Below are 17,654 nucleotides of genomic sequence, written 5' to 3' on the forward strand. Positions count from 1 at the left end.
TAGGTGGCCGTACCATGTTCTTGAAAATTTCTATACGCGAGGCGGCCATGTTTGCTTATTCAAAATCGACGCGATGAGGAATTTGTGTTTCTGTTCCGGAAATTTCAACGTGAAAATCAAGATAATCGGAGGAATCGAAACACAGGAGAAGTATAGGAAACTATAATCTTCGTTGTGCTCCGAAAGTTTAAACTCTCTGCAGTAGTATCTGAAGTATTCTGTGAAGTATTCGGACACTTGCGAAATAGTAATGCATAAAAGTTACCTAAGCATCTAAAATAGTGACTAAATGGAGATTTACCAATATTAGACTAACAATAAGGTTAAAGACGAGATTCGTCATCGAATATTTCTAAGACTAAACACGCGAAAAAATGGTTGGTTAATGAATTCTTTTGCACGTATGTTTACATATTCTTAAAAGATGAGTCACTCTCGCATTTACGATTCACGTGTGATCCCTTCAGGTGGCGAACCAAGCCCTTATTCACCCAAACGCTTCCGTAACGCAACATTTCACCATGAATTGACCCTGTAACACACATAGGGCGTCCCTAAGGAACGGAAAGCCTACAGAAAGGACGTGGAACTCGCAATCGACATGAAACAGGTTTTCCTCTATTCGCGGGACCCTTTTCTCTCTCTCCCACTCTTTCTATCTATCTATCTCTATATTTATCTCTATCTCTGTCTATCTATCTATAGAAGTATGTAATGAGAACTTTCTCAACGTTCTCCCTAACCTATTTATGCAAAGTCATTCCTACAATTCACAGAAACCTAGAATAGCTAAGAACTTTATATATTTCGTCGTTACGAAAACGAAAAGATAGTAATTAGATAATATTTATTCATTGCCTACCGGTGATAATTTAATAGGAACTTGAATAATCTTTATTTGTAATTGTTTAACAGGAGATTTTCAATATCAAAACGAGACGAACATATTGTTCAACAATTATTTCTGTACGGTGTGAACGAACAAGACGAATTAAATAGGCAGGTAATTTTAATTACAAATAATGGAAGTTATATTATTATTGAACAATGTTAAACATATATTTTTATAAATTCAGTCAAATGCTTTCTTTAAAAAATACAGCAGAACTTCCCCTCCGATCTAATACATACTGCAGACCGTAGACCGTCGACGGGGAAAAGTTTTGGGCAATCAAACGTTTTTTGTCTTTTTTTTGCCAGAGGCGCAGCATAGTCAGCGGCCGTCGACTCTTGGTCGATGCTCCGGCGGCAATCTGGTTCAACGACTTTCTTCCAAGCATTTCTTCGACCTTCCAGCGCGGATTACATCACGTTCCCGTAATCGTTCAGGCTCCGGCTGACTTTGTTCGTTTTTGTTTTTTGCCCGGCGGAGAAATTACGATGCTCGGAATCGGAAGGAACGCCGGAGTTCGGGAATACTGTGCAGCGGCGTAACATTTGTTAATTGCTGTTCGCCCGGGCCACGTTGCCATTTCGTTGCTGATTAAAAGCTTTGGAAAAGTAATTTTCTTTTTTCCTAGTGCACTATAAACGTCAAAGAAGCTCTAATCATAATAATTATAAAATAAATCGTAGTGCAATGGGTTAACGCAAACGATTCTCATTTGGCATAACGATCCGCATTATAAACATTGTTTATCAAATATGCGTGTTGCTCAGTTTATAATCAGCGAGTTGCTGTTGTTTTGAATGTCTTGGCGACAGCCATAGATTGTAAACTATTACAGCAGAGAGAGAGAGAGTTTCGATTTCTAGTAATTTGCTATATATGTATCTTGCCATGTTGTAGATAGCGGGGCATAGGCGTAGGGCGATGAACCGCGATGCCTCCGCGACAGTTTCCTGCTTCTGTTGTGAAATCGCGCAACCTTGAACCCGGGGAAGATCTCACTCGGGGAGCTGTTGGAACGAACTCGATGTTTGAACAAAAGGGCTGCCTCCTCGCCCTTCTCCGGGACGTATGTGTGCTATTCTTATCGTCTGCATTTGCACGTTACAAAGGCTCTCCTCTCTGTCTCCCCCACGTTAGACTATTTTTGTCCGTTGCAGAGGGATCGGCGGGGGAGTGAAGTAGGCAGAACGTGGTATATGTGTGCGTATGTGTGTGAGGGAGACAGACAGAGAGAGAGAGAGAGCGAGAAGAGGGGTAGGGGAAAGAGGAATAGGAAAAATGCGGCCCGCCTCGTCGATCGCGCGGTTGTGTCGGATGTGCACATTAGGGAAAGAGCAACGATACAACAGGTGCCTCACAGGAAATACGCAGCCATTGTCGGGCTCGACAAGGACACGCCGTGTATAAAAACTTCTTCCATCCCGTTCGGGCAGGCATAAAAAGGACGCGCGTCGGAGAATAGAAAAAGGATGACCTTGGTGGGTAGGGTTGTCCAATCGCCGACGGGAACGTCGCTCTCACAGATGCGTAAATTATGTGGCACTTTCTAGTTTGACCTGGCGTAGGAATCGAGTCCTGCCGGTTTTCTCCTGCCGCCGTGCTGCGCTGCGCTGCTAGAGAGAACCCTAACGATACGTTAGCTTGTTGCGCACAAGTGGTTCGTTCCGTAAGCAGAGAACAGAGATATACCGCAAACGGCAACGAAAATGTACGAGCGCCCGACTATTTTCTCTGGAACGAACACTTCGGTCGTTCCGAGCGTTACGCCATTGGGCCTGGATAACGGTAGCGTCAATTTTTGATACCCTCGACCGACCGCGTGCCATCCGTAAGATTATTTCATTTGCAATTGTAATTTCTTGCTTTTCCACTTGCCTCCAAAATTAAACAATATGTGCCCATGATTGTGAAAGTGTTTGTCTAAGTCAAAATTAAAAAAAAATTAGTTTTATCAGTTATATCTCACATTGAAATATATTAATTTGATGTAATTTTCATTCAGTGTTAATATCTTTCCCTTTAAATATCTCGAAACAAGAAAAGTATGTATATGACTTACAATTAGACCACTTTTATAATTATGCATTGTTCTCGGCCGTGACATCGTGAAATTTCCATTTTACGATAAACAACTTTCATAATGATCGTGCAACGCCTCGAATGACTTAATCAGAAAAATAGAGGAAAGATCATTGGGATAATTTTCGTAGGAAAATGTCGCAGGTTGCATCGTAGCACACGTGGCCACGAGTGAAGGTCACCGGATAGCAAGGTCTGAATATTATTTCAGCGGTTGGTTGGTGAAACTCGGGGCCCCGGAGTCACGGTTTTTCTCGAAATCGTACGAGCGACGCGACGGGGGGAGAGTGCTTCCATGTGTGCGTGTCTGCACGCACGCTCGCACATCCCGCGCGCGCGCGCGATTAACAGGCCTGCTGGATGCACTTTTGGGAAATCATGCATATATGTGGCAACATCGCACCGCAGGCTAGCATTCCACGTGATCAGGACCGGTTTGCGGGTGTCGACCCACTGACACTCGCCTAGCGCAGATAAACCGAGGGCCCTACGCGTAGGGACAAGCTCTATCCGATACACCTTGCTTGTCTTTTTTCTCTTATTGCAACGAAATGTTGTTGCCGCCGATTCCTCGACTCCCCACTCTGTAGTATACTGCCACGGAACAACAATCCGATGTACCGTTGCTCGTTGCGCCACGGACTCCTCCCCTATTACCGATTTACAGAATATGTAACGATCTCCATGCAAACGATTCTCTATTTGCATAATTTATCGTTACGGACTCTCCATTTTCGTTGCTCTACAAATAGAAATTTGAACAAGTCTCGGGGAACATATTGGTATTTTATAACAACTGCTCTCCTATAACACAATTATTCGCACTCCACTTTCTACACAACTGGTTACATGTGTGGAGCTTTACATCACTGCAACATGCATAAATTTTTATTCAATGAAATAACTACTTTAATGCAAAGTAAACATTTGATATATATATATGTATATATATATATATATAGTGTGGTCGACACCGTTGTTTATGCTTCAAACACTAAATTTCAAATGTTGAGATTGTAAATACTATATGCGAGTAATTAAAACTTTTCCTCCGCATTATTAGGTGGCTTTACGAGATCACACGAAGGTTACGATGTGTAAGGTCAGTGGTCGCGGTGTATCTTTCTATCGTAAGAATACTTTTTGAAGTAACTGCTAGACGAGTAACGGAGAGAGAGAGAGAGAGAGAGGGAGGAGGATTGTCCGGCTTTTATTAACACCTTGTGCGTCGGGATCCATGAAAGGGGGCGTCGTTTGGTGGTGCATTGCAAGGCCATTGACCGAGGGGATTCCGATCGATGATCAGCTACCTGCTGATACATTGTTCGCCTTACAATGGCGAAAGTATTTCTGGTCTGGTGGGAACCCTTGGGCGTCAAGTGCAATTATTCTCTGTAACCGACTGCACTTCGTTCTGCTGTTTAAGATCAACCTTCGCCGGGGGCCATTCATTGCAGCCGCCTGTCTACTCTCTGCGCAGGGCCACGCCAGGTCGAGACGGGTGCAATGCCCCATTCACCTGCGCCGAACCGCCGCGACACGTAATACCCTCTTCCTTCTTTCTTTCTTTCTCTCTCTCTCTCTCTCTCTCTCTCTCTCTCTCTCTCTCCCTCTCTCGCGCGCGCGCTCTTTCTCTTTCCCTCTCTTTTAATTGAACGATTGCCCGAGCAAACACCCTCGTAAAAATGTTTCAGCGGGCTTCATGATGGTTCTGTCGACTGTGATGGTTCTGAACTCGGTCATCAGGGAATTACCTGTGTAACTTTGTACTCGGCCCAGTTCACTGATCTTACCCAGGGGTCGGCAAACTACTAATTGTAAGACATTTTAAATAAAAAGAAATATCACTTCCTAATAAAAAAATTTCGAACCTGCTTTTTCTATTGCCAGAATTCTGTACCCAGAATGATCCTACCCGGCCCGCCGATGCCTTAAAATTTTACGATCTCTGGCCCTTTTCAAAAAAAAATGTTGCCGACCCCTGATCTAACCCATTGTCGCGAGTTAGCAACGTCAATTACTTTGTAATTCCGTGCCACCGGGCACACGTTTCCGAATTGTAATTTCGAAAGTAATATATACTTTCCTTTTTTCTGCTACAGATTTTCAAGGCGGTTCTTTCGCCTAGTTGAATCTCGAAGCGAGACGGGATGTCGAAGCGATTTTCCAGGGACATGCGGTAGGAATCAGAATTTCCGTGGGACCTGGTGGAACCGCGAGGACAACAGGGAGAGCGAACATAGAGGGAAAACAGGTTCCTGCCGAGGGATCGAAAAACTGCTCGCATCTACCTTTACAGCTGAAACTAGGCCCCAAGACCAGGGACCCGGGACCCGTGTAAAAATGGGTTCCCTATAAAAGATTTTACACCCACACACACGTGCAGCTGTCTACGCAGCGTGCAGTATGCAGCATGTGGGTACCGTGCCGCGTAGGTATAACGGCCAGCAATTGTTTTTCATCATTTCCAGCTAGACACGCGTGCAATGTTCTCGATCGTTTTCTATCCGATGAATTTTTCTTATCTTTCCAGCACGCCTCGAGCGGAACGAAGATTTCGACAAAAATACGCGAGAATACGGAATCAAGACTGCCGTGCTATCTGTAGACCCGATAAGCAAACAGTCGGTATCCCTCTATCATCGCTTTGCTCATAGATAATGTGCAACGCAGTATGTAACTATCTATCACTAATATATCCCCGGGATGCATTGCGTTCCCTCCCGAAAATTTACTTTTCCCCGTCACAACGACGCGTCGCACCGACGAACACACATTTTGGCGATGGGCGGCCTCGTGGCGTCGCGTCGGTGAGACCGTTACGCGCTGCCACATATATATATGGACGCTATTTGTTTACCATGGTCTCGCGAAGTGTCAGGCGACTAGAGCACCGAATGTATCTACACGCTTCCGACTCCCCTATTCGCCTTATCTCGACGAGTTCGTACGGCGAAAGAAGAGGACACAATAAACAGAAATGATAGCGTGTTACGACCGAAAAGGAAAATCGTCTGCGCGTTCGCGCTCGCCAGACAGCCATATGTTAGCTAGACTACAAGAAGAAGATTCAAAACTCGAATCGAAGTAAATATAGCAAAATAAGTGCTAATGGCGTTTCCTCGTAAGTCAAAAATTGGAAACGGTTTCTCCTATGCACTTGGGGTTCGTTTCGGAAATGAAAAAACATCAAAGTACAGTTTTGCCTGGCTAGCTTCTATCGTTTGGAATACTGCACGTGCATGTATGCGTTTGCGAGAGTGTGGAGGGTTCTAGGCGAGTGAAACGACGACGGTAAAGGGGGAAGGCGATGCTGCTAAGGTGAATCCTTGTACCGCTGGGCCCTGCGTCATCCGAAAAAATTCCATACACGATGTTGCGTTAGAGCGTGTTGTGCCAAGCATGCACCAGGCCGAGCCAACTTGAAAAAGAAAACGGACGAAAACGTTGATCCATCGCTCGGTAATCGATGCCTTGTTATTATTAGGTCGTTCGGAATGTAATTGCTAGACTGCGAATTACCATGTTCCTCGCTTTTTTCAACATTTTTTGTGCGGTGTCAATTTCATTTCGATAGAAGTCGTAAAGAATCATATAACTCAATTGTTTGCTAATAGAAAACAGACATTCTACGAGCATGGAACCTGTATGTTGTCTGTGAGATCGCAAGAGATCATAGAACACAATGCCATAGAACTAATTCTAAATGGTAAAAAAATTGGCTGCCTGTTTTCCCTTGAGAAAACGAAATGACTTTCCAAACGACCTAACACGTACTTCTGCGGCTCGTTTTTATCATTGGAACCTGAAATTAGGCTTCGATTACTATCGTGCTGGCTGCGTTCCATCATTGCGTAACGCATATTTGTCGAAGACTCGAACGCTTTCGGAGAGTTTGCCACATTTCAATAACATTCGAAAAATCGACATCTTTCTTGCCGCACAGCGAAATCGTTTATTTTTCTCAGCTGCTAATAAAAAATCGGAATATTTTTAGACGTACACACGGGATCTCTATATCAGAAATCGGTGTGCTCGGATATGCGCGGGTCTGTGCTGGATAAAACGTGCAGCGTTGGTATTCCGGATTTAGCAGCAGGCTGCAGCACCCTCTTGTCACGGGGCGACTGGGTTTTCGTGAAAAAAAGAAGCCAGAACCGGCGAAAAGTGTTCGTGGCGAGGGCTGCGGCGTGCGGGACGCTGAGCGCGGGGCTCTGGAAATGAGAAACGAAACAAGAGAACAGAAGAGAGAAAACTATCGAGCGGAAACCGAGGCGACGCGTCGCTCCGAGACGATAGCATTCCAGCGTCGTTTCCTCGTGTTTGCGCAATTTTCGTAGCCACTGATCTTTATGCCGAAAAATTGTTTATATCTTTCTGAGAATTGTTGAGACTGTTAACCCCTTGCGTACCATTTTCTTTAGAGTTGCAGTGATTAAAACATTTTTATCCCCAAAAATGTCGTAGAAGGGAAAAGAAAATGTATATTTGTTGTGTGGCTACATTTATTATTAATGCTTCAATGTTAATTAAAATACAGCAAGGGGTTAAAAAGATTGTTGAGAATTTCTTCTTTGTCCCTAGCAGAAACAATCTAGAATCGAGGAGATTGTGAATAGTTTTTCCGGCCGCTATATTTGCCTGGTCTTACTAGTTGGGTTCTTCTAGGGGGTGGAGAATCGAGGCAGCCACCATAAGTCACATATTTGATTTGCGTGGACACGGAGGGTCCCACAACCCTGGGAAAACTCGTAGGATTTTATAAGGAGACGCAGGCGCAATCAGCGGTCGCATCGCAAGAGACTGGGCGTGGTGGCAATTTTCGGGGACGCTTACAGACACGCGGGTTTTTCGTCCTCGATGCCTGAAGACTGAACACGAATGCATTAGCGATGGCCTCGAGACGGTTCAGCCATCGACTAGCTCGTAAATCACCGATCGATCAATGTTTTTTTAGGAAATTATTCGAGGAATACATTTGAGTCTCGTGAACAGCTGCACAGGTACATTAACTTTGTTCTAAAATGTCACGGCTTTTCTTTATCAGGACCTTTTTGTTTTTGATCGTATATCCTGTTATATTTGTTTTTTAGTGTTTCCAAGAGCAACGAATTATATTTGCAAGAAAGGAAAATTTATTAAGACGAGAGAGAGGGAGAGAGCGAAAAATTGTTCGAAAGATCGCGAGTTCAAAAAACTAGGAGCCATCGCTAGCGATGATATCCGGGTAAAAGACGTGGGTGTACGCACACAACGACGCGTCGGTGTCTACGCACGCATACAGCTGCATGCATGCACTGGCTGCGCGTGTATGCGTCGTATCCCGCAGGATATTGGCCTAGACGCTGTGTGATTGGCCGATCGTGCAACCAGGGTCGACGATGCCTCTGCAAGTCTCTCCTAGTGTGTGCTATTCAGTGGCGTAACCCCGAAGCTTCGCATTTTTTAGCCTGATTTTCACAAAACCAATCGGTTTAATGCATCCTCTCATACAATGACTTCGATGGATCAATGCGACGCGGCTTGGCAATGGCATAACAGCCTTTTCACCTTGGGCTCAAGGTCATTACTGTCACAAATACTGCTGTGTAACGGCGATTATCGAAAGTCCAATTAGCAAACCGCAGGTCGTTTACGCAACTTTCCGTTTCTCCAGCCTGAAATCCGTTACAAACTTCCTGGCAGAAGTTTCCCTCTCGCAGAAGTTTCCCTCTCGCAGAACATTCGCAAACCTTCGAAAGAAAAAATCGTAACGATCGCGCGTTGCTTTTCACAAGATTTTCCCGAATATTGCGAAAGAGAAACGTCGCAGAGTTTGCGTCTTATTCGCGATCGGTCGGTAGAAATTATCCTAACCGTGGTGTACAAGTAACCCCTACTTGTCGAGCGTTACTCTACTCAACGATTCAAGAAGAATCAGCTGTAAATGTCCCCTGGAAATATTTCGCATGAAAAGCGCTTCGGTTACGCCACTGCCGTTGCGACGCCACTCACGCTCTCCTAGCGCATACATACAGACAGCCGTCGTGCGGATAGAGAGACGGCGAAGACGAGAGCGAGAGAGAGAGAGAGAGAGATAGACAACGACGCACTAACACATGTTGGCGCGGCCACCCCTATGCGAGTCGAGCCATGACCAGCTCTCGACCGAGTGCGTCTTCTAAACGCACGGGCTCATTGGTGCTCAGTGGTCGCCGAGTAGGTCGTAGGAGAGGGTTTCCGTTCGCGCATCGACTTCGTCCTGCTGCTGCGGGTGTGCACTCGTATCGCAACGACCGACGAGACGCTGTTGCCCAACATAGAACAAAATAGAAGAGCTTCGCCAAAAACGGACCTGGAGAAAGAGAAGCGGCTAGAAGAGAAGCGCGCGCGCGCACAAACACGGAGAATAGAGAAAACTAAAAAGAACCCTGAACCAGACAGAAATCGCAAGTGGACCCAACAGAGACAGAGATACGAAGGGAGAGAGAGAGAGAAAGAGAGAAGGGCGAAGATAGAAAATCAGATTTTCCTTTTTCTCGACTGGAGCCTTGTGCGCGCGCGCGCGCGCTCAACAGTGCATCCGACGAGCAGTGTTGATCCACGTTGATGTGCACGGGTGCAGACCACGCGCTGTTCAGCGAGAATGATGTCACGAGTTTTGTTTTGATCGGTCCGTTCGCAACAAGTCGAGTTTCGCGCGCTACTCGCGCACGCGCTGCCACAATCGCCATGCAAAACAGCAGCTGAGGGGTGGAAAACGTGGTGAGGTCGGTCGGCAGAGGGTTGATGCTGGTCTGCGAAGAACATTGAGAGAGAGAGAGCTGCGGATGCGAGTGCACACGCACGCGGATTCGTGCGCGTCTCCTAGCATACACGTCGGCGGCCATTTGAACGTTCACGTATAGAGAAGAGAGGACACCGTCTCGCAGAGTAAGTTCTCGCTATGTGTCGCGTTGAAAGGATCGATAAATCATTCTTCCGGAAATATTTGTATATTGGTTTCGCTAGTTTATAGAACGGGGATTATTCACGTTCACGGGTAGGGTGAAGGTTGCTGTCGTGGTTTGCATTTGTATATGGGTCATTGGCACAGTAAGAGCACGGGGAAACAAACATCGTTGTAATCGCGTGTTCGAGCCCTCGGTCGCGCGGCAGAATCGATTCGTATCGTGTTCGCGATCGCACAACTTCCTCTCGTATGCGTTGGCCACACGGCGTGCTCGTGTTCCGCACATGCGCGCTGCTTCGCTCGGTTGTTTTACTCATTTTCTCGGCATTAGGCGAACCCGGCAAATTGGGGGGACTAGTTCCACGTGAGTGAGTCACGGCAGAGGTAATTACCGAATTCGGTTAACGACTTTTCACTCTCCCCGAGACTGCGTTCGACGTGCCACCGCAAACGCGCGTGGTTTAATATTTTCGAAAACCTCGGACTCACGATCCCGATTGCGTAACGTGTTTAACGCTGCACGAGATCAAAGCGCGCGTACAAGAGTTCTCTTATTTTCGAAATAATGTCGTATAGGTGCGGCCAACCGTAGACCCAAAGTTATCCGCGTAGATTCGTTCGTATACGCGTGACGGTCGGTTGAAAGGATAATTTTCATAGATAAAACTTGAATCGAAAATTGCAAAGAGGTAGTTTTGCTCTAGTCTCGGTGGCTGGCAAGTGCATCGTATCGTGGTAAGGCCGAGGTGCAGTTCCGGGAAATAGGGAACACATTCCAGTTCGAAAAGAACCGAATCCCGGGGTCTCTCGATTTCTTTTTCGTCCGTTCTAATCGCGCATCCTTTTCCAGGTATCGCCGCAGGCAGGCAGCCAGCGATAAGATCGGTCCGCACGATGGCGAGCACGTCGCAACAATATTGCCTGCGTTGGAACAACCACCGTTCGAATCTGCTGACGGTGTTCGACGAGCTGCTGCAGAACGAGGCGTTCACCGATGTGACCCTGGCAGTGGAAGGTGGTGTTTCGGTCAAGTGTCACAAGATGGTGTTGGCCGCCTGTTCCTCCTACTTTCAAAAGTTATTCGTCGACCTGCCGTGTAAGCATCCGATCGTCGTCCTGAAGGACGTGAAATACTCGGAGATCAAGGCGATCCTCGAGTACATGTACCGAGGCGAGGTGAACGTAGCGCAGGAGCAACTGGCAGGTCTTCTCAAGGTCGCCGAGGTGCTCAAGGTCAAGGGTCTCGTGGAGGAGAACGGTTCTTCCTCTCAAGGTCGCCGCGAGGAGGTCGAGACCTCGACGTCTCCTCCGCCGGCGATCAGCACGAGCACAACCAGCAGCGCGGCTCACAGCAGCGGCCACACGTCGCCGCCGCACTCCACTGGCTCCTCGTACACCGTCTACGGGAAATCGCCGTTAGACAGGGTCCCGAATCGACTCCCTATGCACATGTGGCCCCACGCAGGGATTCCTATTTCCGCTCACACCGGCTCGAACCACCAGGCAGCGCCGCCGCATCTTTCCCAACACTCGATTCTGACCGGCTCCTACGACAACGGCTTCGAAACCTCCCCGCTCAAACTAAAAAAGCTCTCGAACATGCTGATGAACAGGGACACGCCGATCCTGAGGACGGTACTCGGCCAGGGACACGCAGACAGCTCGCAAGGCATACCTCTGTTGCACCCGGACAGTCACGAGAACAATCACTTTAAGACCACGAGCAGCAACAGCTCGTCCAACGATAACGACAGACGCAACAGCCAGGACATCTCGACGCAGGGGGAGCCCGCGCACAGCCCTTACATGGACGTGTCAATGATGGACGAGGACGATAAGCAACCCCTGCCGCAGTCCTATCCCCCGGACGTTAAAACAGGTAAGGGCGAGCGAACCAGCCAGTCAGCATGCCGGAAACCTTTCGGAACGCTAACCGGCTGTGCCGTTGGATTTTTTTCGCGACCGTAGTTCTTTGTAGTATTCTATTATAGATTACGTTGTAGCATTAAAAACGAGACGACTACGATCGGAATAATTTTCAGTCATTTTAAAATGACGACTACTTGATCACGCTGCTCCGACCAAGGCCCACTACACACGTCCGTGTAGTATGATCTGAAATACCATGGATTCAATTATAGACGCTGCACATTTGTTTGAACGCCGCAATACAATATTTACCGCAATTTCGCGCCGCACGTTAGACACACGGATGTGTGTAGCGTGCCTTGGGAGTGTTGAAGACGAACGGTCTCTTTCTCATCACGAAAATGAGTGACGTTTCGCGATTGTTGTTATAATCATTCGTTTGTTTAGGAATCGTGAATTGCGTTCCAACGCAGAAGCCCGAGTGGAAACGGTACAAGCAGTACACGCGGAACGACATCATGTCCGCGATCGAGGCGGTGCGTTCGGGGTTGACGGCGTTGCAGGCAGCACGTAAGTACGGCGTACCATCTCGAACCCTTTACGACAAGGTGAAGAAACTCGGGATCAAAACGTCGCGGCCGTTCAAACGCGTCTCGAATGGCAGCGGCGCCTGTTTCCCGTATGGGATCGGCGGCAACGTAAACGGCAGCATATACGGCGGCGCGTTGTCCGAGAACGAGAACAGCAACGCGGTCCTCGAGAGTCCAGGTTCGATCCTGGACACTTACAAAGCCAGGGAGGGTCCCATCGATCGTGAGATGTTAGATATCACCCGGTGTAGCCCCAGCCCCGTTATACACTCCGCGAAACAGCAACAGCAAACCAACGAAGACCAGGTCGAGGATCTTTCCGTGAGTCGTATGTCCTTGCCGGATGTTCGCGTGATAGTCCCACCACCAACGTCGCACATCAAAGAGGAGGACGACGTTGGCTCCGATTCCTGTAACCATAACTAAAAGCAGTATTCTCGTTTCTTCCATCGGTCGTAGGAGTTGCTTAGGCGTCTCCGTACCGCAACTAGACGTACTGTAATCTTGGTTGTAACAGGGGATCGTTGGCCATGATATCCACGAATTAGTAACCAGGGAACGCGCATACGACACGTACACCCCTGTCCATAAATCACCGGATGCTTACTTAGCTTCAACAAAATGATAATTAAACAGTACAAGTCTCCAGCTTGATTTTACTGTTCTATTTCGATTAGATGTCGCTGTCATACGATAATATTTCAATGCAAAATTAAATATGTACATACTATTCGAGTAAATACTGGAAAAAAGAGATTGAGAAATTGTGGGATGATTAAATTTGAGAAATCAGGAAATATAGGGTATCTTGGTCAGATTTTCGACTTATGGACAGGAGTGTATACGACGCGCGTCGAAACGGAACAGAAGAAAGAAAGCGAAATCGAAAAGCCGATCGAATCAGCGTTTCGAAAACGTTCTCAGGGATTAGTAGTACATTGCCGTTTCTAACGGCGTGCCGTAGAGCACGATACAAAAAAACCATGAACTGATATAAACGCCGAGATCAGACGGGGGCTCGCAGAAACCTCCTCTCGGATTAACCTTTACGGAAGACTGATTAGCGCATCGTGGACTCGAGAGACTGAAACGTAACCAGAGTTAGCGTTCCAAAGTTGTTAAAGCCTAATGCTAATTACTGGACTGCGGATCTTTACGCGTTTGTGGTTTATGAAAGATTATCAGAAAATGCTGGACCATGAAATACAGACAGAATTTGGTACGATTTTTATTTATCTCGGGCCTACAAAGGTTATTACCAATGAAAGTAGGATTTTATCTGGTACGACTTTCTTCGAGTTTCTCTATAAAAATTGAGAATTGCATAAACATCCGCAGTCTACTAATTATCAACTAACCGTGTGCCTTGGTTTCGCGTCGAGATCGAAACCTTTCACAGGATTCTACCGTACGGAAAATGTATATCGGTAATCCTTGCTCGAAACGACAAACGACGGGTACATCTATACGCTGTACCCATATATCTATATGTATATCATTGATTCTACCGTGTTTAGCGCAAAAAGTGCAAACGTTCCGCCCGATGATCACTCGAGCGAACGTACTTCTAACTATTCGAATCGCATTGAGCTTTAAACAATTTCGGACCAGTGAATACGCATACGTAGAATTTTATTATTATTTGTACTATTGTGATTCGATATTTTCATTTTTTTCTTTTTTGTTTTTCTTTCTGCAATCGACATAGCAGTACTATTAGAGCCTTATCGATTTTAAATTAGTTCGTATACACATATACATATATATATATATATATACATATATAGGAGACGGAAGAAAGTTGTATATTATTTTAGCAATATTGTTTTATTTTTCTCCGGGGAGAAATATTCCTATCTTTTAAGCATTAAAAATGCTGTTCCGTAGGATACGATTATATGCGAGTTATATAATCGGACGGGAGAAGCGATAGGAGAGGGATGACGGATAGAATTGAGTTTGATTGATTTCGTAAATGACTGAGATATTCCTGTTAATTTGTTGGTAATTATAAGATTACATTATCGTTACTGATCATGGCCCTGGGATACAGCTGCAATATTGCTCAATATTACGCATTATACATAAACAGTACACATAGAACGAACTACCTCATATCGTACAATGAACAATTGTTGTTCGCTTATTACGCTAAGACTGATTGACCGAACCTGCGTTACCAGCACGACGGAATCGTGGTTTCTTATTTCTTTTTTTAATTTTATTTTACAAACACTGATGTATGTATACACAGAGAAGAGAATAGAGAAGAGTATGCATAGATATATACATACCTATATTATACATATAAGTTATGAGAAGTATATTATATTATGAGATTTAAATTTTAATTACGACCTAATTTTAAGCGAAGAGAGAGAGAGAGAGATAATTTGCCGATCACGAGGCTGCTAGATATTCGTCTCTGTAGGTATTTCAACCTTCACGTTGCCCGGAATGCAACGGACAGATTTTACAATTAGTCAGAGTCCATCCGATTGCATAGATCTCAGGATTGTACGTATATTTTGGTACAGGGATGCTCTATATTTAGGTACAAACACACCACTGTCTTCACGATCAATTGTTGTCGCGTTAGTTATATATAGATCTCAGATTTTATAGTGCAAGTTGACAGTTTATGCCATGGAGTTCCAACTTGTAGCTCGCGAGTCCGCTCTTAGACTGCATCGTTGCCGTAAGAGTAACGGAAGTAACGTTGGCGGGGGAAGCAAGCGTTTGAGGGGCCCCAACTCTGCCCAGCGGCCAAGAGGAGCGCCATCTAACCGAAAGGTAGGTTGGTGGGGGAAGTGAGCGTTTGAGGGGCCCTACCGTGCCCACCCCTGCCGAAGAATGTCGTCCAACTTCGTTCGAACTGTACGTAGTAGTGGGGAGAGGTTTGGCGGGGACCTTGCGGTTCTCGGAGAGGAACAAGTTGGAACTCCCTGGTTTATACGATAACGATAAGAGAGTCCGCTCTATGCCAAGCCATTCGTGCGGTGGAACTCGTGCGAAACTTTTTTTTAATAGAACGACTGTAGTTCAGCACAAGATACAGACACCGATAAGTACAAACCAAAGCTGCCTTGAAACGTTTACACCTCAGCATTCCGTAGCCTCCTTAACATAGTAATAGATATGTAGCGTGGAATGTACGGCTCAAATCTTCGTCTGTCGCCGCGAATTTATCTTCGATCAAAATCTGAATTCGACAATGTTTTTTCGGTATGAAAAGAAATAGTGTTCAAGCTGGTACTCGATTATGGGGTGCGAGCAGAACGAGATTTGAGCTTTGTTAACACTAAACCTACCCCACCACAATTGATTTCACAATTATTGAAATTATAAAGATGTTCTCGTGGTATAAATAATGAAATAAATATATTCAGTAGAGCAGAGAGTTCAAATAAATTTCAGCTTGTTGTTTTTTTTTTTTTGGTAGGTTTAGTGTTAATTTAATAATGGAACATGTAACACAGTACCTGGTCACTAATCGCGATGCGATTGCGAAATAGAATGATATTTATGTACAAACAAATTCTTGACTTTAGACGATGCAGTTCGTCTAATTCGCCATATAGCAATAAAAAGAAATATATTTATATAACAATAGTTGAACGAGAGACGCGAGGGCGAGACATAGTTGAAGCCACAAGTGCCTAAACATAGAAATTCTAGTTCAAATGATATACATAGTAATATTTAAAGCATATAATATACACCTAGAAGTCTGATTGTTATAACGAAAGAGTCGTACAGTGTGTTCAAAGCAGAAAAAAGTTGCGTAGGACCAATTTAGTAAAACCGTGGTGCTAAGGCAAAATTAAAAGATGAATTTTTGAAATCCGCGTTGATCAGAATTGTCCTTTTTTCGTTTCGTAAAGTTAATTTTAGAATGATTAAATTAAATGAAAGTTCAGGTGGAATATTGTGTGAATATACAAACGAAATTCAAATATTTACCCTCGTATAGCATAAATTTAATTAATGCATAAACGCAATTTTCGATGCCTTACGTTCTCAGAACGTGTTAATACGTTAGATGTATGGATTACTGAATTAAGATTTTGTACATAATCAGAAGCAGAAAGGGAGAGAATGAAAATTGCCTTTTATTCGTAACTGTTCTTAGCGTTGTATTATTTTTTAAGACTGATTTTTTCCTACGGTCCTAGGTGAAGATTCGCATGTACGATCACGCACTAATACAGAAAATCGCACGTTCAACCGATCGTACGTTCCTACGTTTTATACCATTGTGAATGACGAAAAGAATTACCGGTACCGATTCCCATTTCCACTATTTGGACATATGTTGCTAGAAGTGTAAAAGTTTGTTATCAAAAATATATTATCCTTCGAAAACATGAACAACTTGTTTTATTAATAAATAACTTTTTCATAATAATATAATAAAAGAATAACTTTTTTATAAGTAGACCAAACGGCATCAATTTCTCTGTAAGACTAGAAGAATTAGTTTAGCAAATGACGTCTAAATAAATATGTTGAAAAAATGTATTTGGTCGGAATTGTGAAAAACAATAGTAAAAATTGATTTTTACAACTTTTTTTAGCTGGGCCAATAACGAAAATTTAAAAGATCTGTTTAATTGATAATTGATCTTAATTCTTATTTAATTTAAAAGATCTGTGATTGGTTTACGAATGATAAAACTATCAAAAGTGGTAAAAATTGCGTTTTTATGATTTTCGGCCTACAACTGCCATTTTTACCAGTTTCGATCGTTTAGAATTCGTAAACCAATTTAACCAATTTCAATGAAATTTTCAGAATGTATATAATTTACTTTTATATATCATTATATTATTCTTCTAAAAACATTGAATCGTTACGCGAGCATAAAGAATCGCATCGCGTTTCTTCAGAACAAATAATTCAAATCAACCGCCACAGGCGGCAGATGGTTCTTGCCGCTTTCCCCATAAGACATAATGTGAATTCCGGCAAAGATTATCTGCTCCTACGGGATCCGTACAGCTCCAATTGACGTAGCGGCAAAATGATCAAACTACTAGCTAAATTTACCAACTGTCAGTGTCTTAGCATCAGCGACACCATGGTTATCGACACAAATTTAAACGTGTTACCGACTGCCGATACATTTGGCTAGCAGTTTCGCCGCTGCATAAACAAATGATTCTGGCCGGGATATGCATTGCGTCTTATGGGGAAAGCGGCAAGAATCATTCGCGTTTGAATAAAACGCGAAAAATAAAAATAATTTTGATTTTTGGCAGGATCAAATTCAACCGAAAAATGTACACTTTA

General features: G+C 44.5%; 1 protein-coding gene across 2 annotated transcripts; it reads left to right on the forward strand.

Annotated features, from left to right (window-relative positions):
* Positions 1–4,049: 4,049 nt before the first annotated feature.
* Positions 4,050–17,259, forward strand: LOC143218774 (uncharacterized). 2 transcript variants are annotated; one of them, XM_076444216.1, is made up of 6 exons: positions 4,050–4,512; positions 5,074–5,406; positions 5,505–7,974; positions 8,065–9,883; positions 10,753–11,781; positions 12,219–17,259. In XM_076444216.1, the coding sequence occupies exons 5-6, from the start codon at positions 10,797–10,799 to the stop codon at positions 12,785–12,787; spliced, it is 1,554 nt and encodes a 517-aa protein (XP_076300331.1). In that variant the 5' UTR covers positions 4,050–4,512; positions 5,074–5,406; positions 5,505–7,974; positions 8,065–9,883; positions 10,753–10,796; the 3' UTR covers positions 12,788–17,259. The 2 variants fall into 2 exon arrangements, with proteins under 2 accessions (XP_076300331.1, XP_076300332.1); XM_076444217.1 differs by lacking the exons at positions 4,050–4,512; positions 5,074–5,406; positions 5,505–7,974 and having other exon boundaries at positions 8,028–9,883.
* Positions 17,260–17,654: the final 395 nt, after the last annotated feature.

This window comes from Lasioglossum baleicum, chromosome 20 (genome assembly GCF_051020765.1).
Source record: "Lasioglossum baleicum chromosome 20, iyLasBale1, whole genome shotgun sequence".
Taxonomy (NCBI): Eukaryota; Metazoa; Arthropoda; class Insecta; order Hymenoptera; family Halictidae; genus Lasioglossum; species Lasioglossum baleicum.